At 50.8% G+C, this 9,296-nt stretch overlaps 2 protein-coding genes across 3 annotated transcripts; both read right to left on the bottom strand.

Annotated features, from left to right (window-relative positions):
* Positions 1-2,209: 2,209 nt before the first annotated feature.
* On the bottom strand, positions 2,210-5,501 carry LOC127337116 (probable polyol transporter 4). Its single transcript, XM_071826827.1, has 3 exons — positions 4,302-5,501; positions 3,368-4,201; positions 2,210-3,041 (listed from the first exon to the last, which is right to left on the bottom strand). The coding sequence occupies exons 1-3, from the start codon at positions 4,525-4,527 to the stop codon at positions 2,515-2,517; spliced, it is 1,587 nt and encodes a 528-aa protein (XP_071682928.1). The 5' UTR covers positions 4,528-5,501; the 3' UTR covers positions 2,210-2,514.
* Positions 5,502-5,619: 118 nt separating this feature from the next.
* LOC127337115 (putative E3 ubiquitin-protein ligase SINA-like 9) lies at positions 5,620-7,670 on the bottom strand. Of its 2 annotated transcripts, none has more exons than XM_051363994.2 (3): positions 7,457-7,670; positions 6,835-7,354; positions 5,620-6,700 (listed from the first exon to the last, which is right to left on the bottom strand). In XM_051363994.2, the coding sequence occupies exons 2-3, from the start codon at positions 7,336-7,338 to the stop codon at positions 6,029-6,031; spliced, it is 1,176 nt and encodes a 391-aa protein (XP_051219954.1). In that variant the 5' UTR covers positions 7,339-7,354; positions 7,457-7,670; the 3' UTR covers positions 5,620-6,028. The 2 variants fall into 2 exon arrangements, with proteins under 2 accessions (XP_051219954.1, XP_051219952.1); XM_051363992.2 differs by having other exon boundaries at positions 6,835-7,368; positions 7,457-7,669.
* Positions 7,671-9,296: the final 1,626 nt, after the last annotated feature.

The following is a 9,296-nucleotide window of genomic DNA, read 5'->3' on the forward strand; positions in this document are numbered from 1 at the left end:
AGAGAGACCGCTAGGGTTTGGGGAGAGAGGGGGAGGCTAGGGCGCCGGCCAAGGGCAGCCCTAGGTGGTGCGGCCAAGTGTGGGCAGCCCCCTCCCTCTCCTCCTCATTATATAGGTGGAAATCCCCAAGTGTTGGTATCCAAGTCTTCGAATAAGACCCCAACAATGAAACCTCCCATATGTAGGGAAACCTACCCAAGGTGGGAATCCCACTTGGGGTGGGATTCCCCCCTTCCATGAGGGGGGTTGGCCGGCCACCCTAGAGGAGTCCACCTTGGACTCCTCCCCTTTAGGGTTGGCTGGTCATGCAAGGTGGAGTCCCTTCGGGACTCTACTTTCCATGATGATTTCTTCCGGACTTTTCTAGAACCTTCTAGAACCTGCCATAAATGCACCGGATCATTTCCAAACTTGGAATATGACTTCCTATATATGAATCTTATTCTCCGGACCATTCCGCACCTCCTCGTGATGTCCGGGATCTCATCCGGGACTCCGAACAAATATTCGAACTCCATTCCATATTCAAGTTCTACCATTTCAACATCCAACTTTAAGTGTGTCACCCTACGGTTCGTGAACTATGCGGACATGGTTGAGTACTCACTCCGACCAATAACCACTAGCGGGATCTGGAGATCCATAATGGCTCCCACATATTCAACGATGACTTCAGTGATCGAATGAACCATTCACATACGATATCAATTCCCTTTGTCACGCGATATTTTACTTGTCCGAGGTTTGATCATCGGTATCACTCTATACCTTGTTCAACCTCGTCTCCTGACAAGTACTCTTTACTCGTACCGTGGTATGTGGTCTCTTATGAACTCATTCATATGCTTGCAAGACATTAGACGACATTCCACCGAGAGGGCCCAGAGTATATCTATCCGTCATCGGGATGGACAAATCGCACTGTTGATCCATATGCCTCAACTCATACTTTCCGGATACTTAATCCCACCTTTATAACCACCCATTTACGCAGTGGCGTTTGATGTAATCAAAGTACCTTTCCGGTATAAGTGATTTACATGATCTCATGGTCATAAGGACTAGGTAACTATGTATCGAAAGCTTATAGCAAATAACTTAATGACGAGATCTTATGCTACGCTTAATTGGGTGTGTCCATTACATCATTCATATAATGATATAACCTTGTTATTAATAACATCCAATGTTCATGATTATGAAACTAATCATCCATTAATCAACAAGCTAGTTTAAGAGGCATACTAGGGACTTCTTTGTTGTCTACATATCACACATGTACTAATGTTTCGGTTAATACAATTATAGCATGGTATGTAAACATTATCATAAACTTAAAGATTATAATAACCATTTTATTATTGCCTCTTGGGCATATCTCCAACAACGCCGACGTAGGAGAAGGGCGCCGCCCACCACCGGCACCACCACGGCCACCGAAGCCTAAACCGCCACCGCCCGCACCACCTCGGTGCTAGCCAGCCGCCGCGGCCAAGAGCAACAGACGCCACTACCGCGCATGCTTGTATAGCCACGGCCAGAAACGCGGGCCCGTCCAAGCCCATCTGGGCCCAAGCCGGCCCGGAGCTCATTGCCGCGCCGTTGCGAGGCAGCCGAGCCAGGGCGTGGACGTCGAACACGCACACCGCCGGGAGCCTACAGCTCCTTGCCACCGCCACACCGTCGTGCCACGCGTAACGTCGCCACCGGAGCCTGAAGCCACCACGTCCACACACGGAGAAGTCCCTACCGCCAACGTCGCCACCCGGGCTTCCTCTAGCGGGGGCAAGAAGGGTAGGAGGGGAGGAGGCCCGCGGCTAGCGGCGAGACCCGGGTTCGGGGTCCGAAGCGGGATAATACTACAGTATGTACCCCTTTTACCAACAAAGGGATTATTAAATAAATACAACAATAGACGGTCTACTTGTTAGGGAGTACCGAAGTAGAGAGTTCTGGTATGGATTTAGTGCTAACTACACTTCAAAAAAATTGAACTGTTCGGAGATATACCAGGGCAGCTGATAATGCAGAACTGTTCAGACATCGGAGATAACTGCAAGATTTGTAACTGGAAGAGGTCAGGCAATTCAGCAAAGGTTGTAACTGACCAGCACGGATAAAAAAATTAGAAAGTGCAAATCTTGCAGTGGATTGGATGCAGATGTATAACTGCACTTTGCAAAGAAAGAATACTACAGTATGTGCCCCTTTTACTAAATGTATTGTAAAATCTAACAACGAGATATAAGAAAAAGATCCCAATTATTTGGGTTATGGTGTCAACTCCAGGCAGAAAAAATAATGTGGTGTCAACCGTTGGCTTTGATCAAAAGGAAGGCTTACCTGCAAAAAATTCAGCAAATCTCAGCTTTCTCTAGACCGATCAGAACAGTAGGATTCAAAATGGCACAAAATTTTCATTCCCGGCGCTGCTTGTGGCAGTGTCAAACGGGAAAACTGTGCCGCCCCCAAACTCCAACCCCAATGCAGTGTGCCAGGCAGGCAGATAGATTGTCATCGCTTGTGCACCAGATGTTCCCCGTCGGCGAGCTCCACCTCGCCACCGCTGCCGATGTCGCTGGCAAACAACGACTCGATCTGCTCGAGCGACTTGCCGCTGGTCTCCGGCACGAACATGTGCACGAACGCCACGGAGAGCGCGGAGACGGCCGCGAACGCCGTGAAGGCGCCCGCGACGGACACGGCGCGGCAGATGGAGAGGAACGACATGGCCACGGCCCCACTGGTCAGCCTGTTGACCGCCAAGCCGGTGGCCACCGCCTGCGCGCGCAACCTCAGCGGGTAGATCTCCGAGCTCAGCACCATGTTGATGGGTCCGATACCCACCGAGAAGAACGCCACGAAGCCACACACCGTCAGGATGGCCAGCGTGATCGCCACGCCGCTCGGCAGCACGCCTCGCGCGAGTAGGGAGAGCGCCGCGGCGAGCGTGGCCAGGCACCCTGTGATGCCGATCGTGCTGACGTAGAGCAGCGGCTTCCTGCCAACATTGTCCACCAGAGCGATGGCGATCACGATGAGACGCGCATATAGCGCAGTGGTTGTGCGCGGCAGTGGCCGGCCAGCCCGTCCCAGGTTCGAGTCCCGTTGGTGGCCGAATTTTCTGGGATGTCTCACCGCCTCGCCCCAAATAAAATCCCCTCCACACATATGTGCCACAACTACTAGCTCCTAGGGACACTCAAATTATGTGTGCTGTGTGTATAGTTCTAGAGTCTAACTTGTGCACTAGTGGTGTGCGTGTGTGTGGTGTGAGTGTGGTGTTGAGTTAGTGCATAAGTTCAGATACTACAGCTGTAACACAGATCGAGGGGTCTCAAAAAAAAAAAAATGGCGATCACGATGAACACTGTCTTGGAGAGCCCGACTGCGACCGTGGCGGCGAGCAGCTGGCCCTCCGAGGCGATGCCAGCGTCCCGGAATATGGTCGGGCTGTAGTAGACCAGGGCGTCGATGCCAGTGGCCTGCTGGAAGAACATCACGCCCAGCCCGGCCACCAGCATCCGGAGGACCACCGGTGACGGCCTCATGAGCTCCCGCCACACCGCCTTGTCGGCGGCCGTGGCACGCGCCGACTCCTCGATCTCGCCGAGCCTCTCTTCTGCCTCTTCCTCCGTCTCTGCGACCTTGAGGAGCACGGCGCGCGCATCGCCTGTGCGCCCTTGCATCACCAGCCACCGCGGAGACTCAGGGATCACAGTGAGCACGAACGCGATGGAGATTGACGGGAGGATGCCGGCGGCGAGCATGACGCGCCAGTTGATGTGGTCGGGGAGGCCTGCGAAGGCAAGGTTGGAGACGTAGCCGAGGAGGATGCCGAGGCTTATGAATATCTCCGGGAAGGAGGCCAATGAGCCCCGCAGCGCCGCCGGGGAAATCTCAGATATGTACACTGGCGCGACCATGAGGCCGAACCCGATGCCGATGCCAGCGAGCAGCCTCCCAGCCATGAGCACCGCAAAGGATGACGCGAGAGTCATCACGAGGGCGCCCACCTGGAAGATAGCGGCCGCGAGGCCGATGGTCCATTTCCGTCCAATGGCGTCCGAGGTCCTGCCGGCGGCGAGGCTGCCGAGCAGGGAGATGAAGCTGAGGCAGCCCACGAGCACCTCCTGCTGCACCTCGTTGATGTGGAGGTCCTTCTGGATGAAGATGATGCAGCCGCTCATCACACCAACGTCTGCAGAGACAGCAACAAATCAATGTTTTCGTCAAAGAAAATATGCATCAGATTCAAGAAACGTCATTTAGCAGAGGCAGAGCTGTGCTGCTCACCGTACCATAGCCGAGAAGGACGTGGTTGAGGGAAGCGAAGACGGAGCAGAAGAACACATATCTCCTTGCCACGCCGCGAACACGGACACCACCGCCACCGCCGGAATCTTCCACCGCTTCCTGCTCCTGCGGCAGAACGTCGTCCATGCGGACATACCTGCTCTTCCTCCAGAAGAATCCTGGCATGCCACCACCACCGTTGGCCACCCCGCTGGCGCCGGGAAGCCCCATGGATGAGGTTCCAAGATTCAGTATGGACCGAAAATGAGGAGAGCACCGGCAGTGGATCTGAGGGAGCTAGGAGAAGAAGACTGCAGAGGAGGAGAAACCGAGGAATTTCATATTCAAAGGCTACTTGTTTAAGAACAAGTTGACAACGGATGAATTTTTATATGGTTCCGGTCCCTTTTCAGTGCACGCGATCTGCTCAGCTGTGTGGACTAAAGGAATCTTCAAAAAAATTGGTGCTTTCTTCAGTTCTCGTACCGTAAATATAGAATAAGACTGATCATTGTTTAAGAGTTGGTATGAACTTGTACTGCTGTACAGCTGAATGAACATTTAACAGCACAGCTCCCTAACGATACATATTCATAATTTTACTACGAGGCAAAGAACATAGCTCTAACAGCACAAAAATCAAGCTCCATCGGTTAGGAAATTGTGAAATCTATTAGCAGAAAAAACTAGCACCCACTTGGCAAATGTCAATCCTAGAACGCTGCTGGTACTACCACCATGAAAAGCCAGCTAACAATGCAATCAAAATGCCAATAATGGCAAAAATCGTTCAACAGAAAAATCCATGAAAGACCAAGCAGTCACAATATGAATTCAGTAAACCTCGGCATTCAGCAATGAACTGAGAATAAGACTGATCATTGTTCAGGAGTTGGTATGAACTTCTAGATCTGTACAGCTGAAGGAACATGTAACAGAACAGCTCCCTAACGACACATGTCCAGAATGTTACTATGAGGCAAAGAACATAGCTCTAACAGCATAAAAATCAAGATCCATCGGTTAGGAACTGGTGAAATCTATTAGCAGAAAAAACTAGCACACACTTGGCAGATGTCAATCCTAGAACCCTGCTAGTACTGATAGTAACACCATTAAAAATCAGCTAACAATGCAATCAAAATGCCAATAATGGCACAAATCGTTCAACAGAAAAATGCATGAAAGACCAAGCAGTCACAATATGAATTCAGTAAACCTCGGCATTCAGCATTGACCTGAACACTCTAGAAAATGAAAATCAAAACTGCAACCAGAGGATGGCAACAAGTATAACAAATAACATCTAGGCAAACCGGCACAGAAACAAATCTCCAGCGCGAACATAGACATCAAGATCGTCACATTCAGATATGCACCATATCTGGTAGGGAAGGTATCTGCTCATACAAGGGCTGATTAAAAGGAATGCTTACCTGAGGATTCATCTTATCCTAATTTTCTCTTTCACCTAAAAAAAGACTATCTAGATATGAGCGACGCACTGAATGCCCATGATTCACATCTCAATTACCAGAACGTCCATGGACGACTAAGTTGTTTGTCCAAAAAAAGATTAAGTAGATGCTATCACCTAGAAGCACAGCATTCAGGTTTCCTCAGCCGTAGACTTAACTCTGGAACACCCTCAGGTATTAATCCGGGAATCAGATAGTATAGAACCCCATACACCATCTAATGATAACGGTGTAAATTGAGCGCGTAGCTTGAGCTAATCACTGGGTGCACCGGCCGCCGCCGCCTTGTTGATGCACACCTCCACAATGCTGCCACTCTCATTGCCGGGCAGCTTGTCAGGGACGAGCAGGAACACGTCGCTCCCCTCCCCGATCCCGTACCGCAGCGACGTGTTCCAGACAGTTGACTGCATCTGCAGCCGGTGCCGTCCACCCGCCGGCACCTTGAGCTCGTAGGTGAACTCCTCCTTGCAAGCGTTGTCGGGGCGGATGCAGATCATGGAGAGCGCGGTGCCATACCCTCCCTCGCGGGAGGCGAGGATGTGGAAGAGCTCGCCATAGTCGTCGCAGCGGAAGACGGCCGGGTTGTGGACCGGGGCCTCGAAGCTCTCACCGTAGCGGAACCTGACGACGTCCCAGCGGTGGAGGGTGGCGAGGTGGGACTCGAGCTCGTAGGTCTGGCCGGCAAAGCCGCAGTGAGGCACGGGGCAGAAGCAGGGCTCGTGGTGGCAGGACCGCTCGTGCTCGCGCATCTGGTGGTGCAGCAGGAACGCGTCGCAGCCGTACTGCTGGTTGCGGCAGGAGAAGGTGATGCCGTAGAGGAACTCCTCGACGGCGAGGCTGCGGGTGCAGCCGGTGGCGAGGCAGTAGCTGCAGCCCGAGGTATCGTCGTGGCACGTCGCGCAGGTGACATGCCCGCTGGAGCACTGCAAGGATGCCAGTTGGTGATCAGGAACACGGCGAGGTGATCAGAGATGATGAAACAAACGGTTAATCGAGGTGATCTGAGATGATGAAACAAACGGTGAGGTTGCTCGATGTGGATGGAGGTTCTTGTCACCTGGTAGACCGGCGAGGAGAGCATGTGGTGGCAGCCGCGGCAGGTGAAGAGGCGGTCGTAGTCACTGATGCGGACGCTGTACTCGCCGTAACCACGGTCGGCGTTGATCTCTCTGTACGCGTGCGGCCTCCACACACGCCCATGCCCGTCCGTCTCTTCCGACAGGTGGCTGTAGCTGCGGCTGCGGCTGCGGCTGGGTCTGGGGCTCATGTCGAAATCATCACGGTCGCTGGACTCCCTCCGCGGAGGTGGCGCCGGCAGTGGCGTCCTCCGCGGCGCCGGCGGTGGCGTCCTCCGCGCCGCCGTCGGTGGGGTCCGCGCCAGGTAAGCCGGCGACCGCGACCGCGACCGCGACGGCGAGGGCGCCAGGGACCGCGACTTGGAGGGGGGAGGCGAGGGCGAGAGGGAAGGGTGGCGGCTGCTCCTCGCGCGCTTGGGGCTGGCCTCCGCGTCGGCCAGCGGCGTCCCGGCGCGCTTCGCTGCGGTTCCACTGGTGGTGCTCATCTCAGGCGCCGCCGTGCTGGGAGCACGGTCCTGCAGGGCGTGCCCGGCGCAGCAGATTAAAGCTTGGATCAACACCCTCCACGAATCGAGCTGAGGGACTCGGAGTAAAGTAGGTTACCTGGGTTCGAAGACGACGGATCAGGCGGCGGCGGCGGCGACAACCAGTAGGCGGAGGAAGAGGGCGGCGAGTAGCGAGGCAGGACGCGGAGGAGGAGCGGCGGACCTAGGTGCGGGAGCCGCCACTCTCGCCGGCGGCGGCGGACCTAGGATTTGGGGATGATTTCTGTCGCACTTTCTTCTTGACTTGTCTTTATTTATTTTTTACTTATCATTTCTCATACTTGTGGTGGGCCTCGATACCAAATGGCAGCGCATTTCCGGCGCAGCAACGACCTATAGCTCATTTTGAAGATTACTGCTAAACAAATGGATACCATATCAGTTTTTTTTTAAAAAAAAATGGATACCACATCGGTGTTTTCCGCGTTTTTTCGTCTTTATCACGTACCATTATAATTTTATAATATATTTTGCAGAACAAATTTCATATACATAAATGAAAGTCTGATTCCCTAAAGACAATGCACCAAACTTTCGTTTTTGCCCAAGCAGTGTATTTATCAAACTTGCCACAAAAGTATATTATAATTGCACATAACAAAGATACAGTCTGGATTTTTATTGGAAATATGCCGGAAAATAAGAGTGTCCCACCGACAGCAAACTCTTTCCTAAATGAATTTTGCTCGGAAAGTTAATCTAACGGGAGCACATGCAAGTGATGGCCCAAGTACCTTCTCGATTGGACAGGTTATATATAGACAGGTCGCATGGTCTATTTAGGTTTTGCCAAATGGCAGCCCATTTTGAAGATTACTGTTAAATTAATGGATACCACCACATCAGATTTTTTATAAGAAATGGATACCACATCAGTGTTCTCTGCGGTTTTATGTCTTTATCATGTACCATTATAATTTTTACAATATATTTTTATAACAAATTTCATATATAAAAAAGGAAAGTCTGAATCCCTAAAGACAATGCACCAAACTTCTGTTTTTTTCCCATGCAGTGTATTTATTAAACATGCCACAAAAGTATATTATAATTGCACATAACAAAGATACAGTTTTGATTTTTATTGGCAATATGCCGGAAAATAACAGTGTCCCGCCCGCAGCAAACTATTTCCTAAATGAATTTTCCTTGAAGAGTAAATCTAACAGGAGCCCATTCAAGTGATGGCCCAAGTACCTTCTCGATTGGACAGGTTATAGGCAGGCCGCATGGTCTATTTAGGTTTTGCCCGTTTCTTGTTGGCCCATCAAGAATGTTGTCCTGCGAAGAAAAAGAAAACAAATTTGCTACTCTTTGGGCTGCATCAAGCTCGTTATTGATTCCGATTGCTCTAAGGTCATTGACCTGATGAGGAATGGTGGATTCATCCTTGGTGTAGCTATGGCTATTTATCAGGTTGTATCTTCATATGTATAGTTTGTGAAGTAGTTTTTGATCATTGCCATATGGAGGCACATACCCTAGCTAGTAAAGCGGAGGAGATCCTCCGTTTATTTGGAATAAGGATAATCTGGCTTTTCTAATGCATGTAATCGCAAATGATGTATCAGTGCTTTCAAAGTTAATATAAATCACCATGTTGGCTAATTCGGTAGGTAGATATCCCAAGTAGCTTGCCCATCTAATTTATAAGAAGCCGGGGCTAAAAATATAGGTTTAGATGAGAAAAATATGATATGGCCTTGCAAGAACCCAATGGATTGACATTACCTACTTCGATGGGATAGTGACACTATTCAAAGTTTCGTAGTATGGATTGACTAGAATAATAGTCAAGAGTCTTGGTAACCTTAAAATGCTTGAAGATATCCGGCTTTACAGAAATAACCTTACTTGGTATTTGCAATACAATGTAGGAAAACTCAAGCCATTGAAGA

Source organism: Lolium perenne, chromosome 2, assembly GCF_019359855.2.
Source record: "Lolium perenne isolate Kyuss_39 chromosome 2, Kyuss_2.0, whole genome shotgun sequence".
Lineage (NCBI taxonomy): Eukaryota > Viridiplantae > Streptophyta > Magnoliopsida > Poales > Poaceae > Lolium > Lolium perenne.

What these genes read in the sequence shown, in the direction of transcription:
- LOC127337116 (XM_071826827.1), bottom strand. Translation starts at nt 4,527, where the DNA reads ATGGGGCTTCCCGGCGCCAGCGGGGTGGCCAACGGTGGTGGTGGCATG. An exon ending in CCACGTCCTTCTCGGCTATG is followed by an intron (nt 4,202 to 4,301) that starts GTACGGTGAGCA and finishes CTGTCTCTGCAG; the next exon opens with ACGTTGGTGTGATGAGCGGC. An exon ending in CGGGCTCTCCAAGACAGTGT is followed by an intron (nt 3,042 to 3,367) that starts TCATCGTGATCG and finishes TATATGCGCGTC; the next exon opens with TCATCGTGATCGCCATCGCT.
- LOC127337115 (XM_051363994.2), bottom strand. Translation starts at nt 7,338, where the DNA reads ATGAGCACCACCAGTGGAACCGCAGCGAAGCGCGCCGGGACGCCGCTG. An exon ending in TCTCCTCGCCGGTCTACCAG is followed by an intron (nt 6,701 to 6,834) that starts GTGACAAGAACC and finishes GCATCCTTGCAG; the next exon opens with TGCTCCAGCGGGCATGTCAC.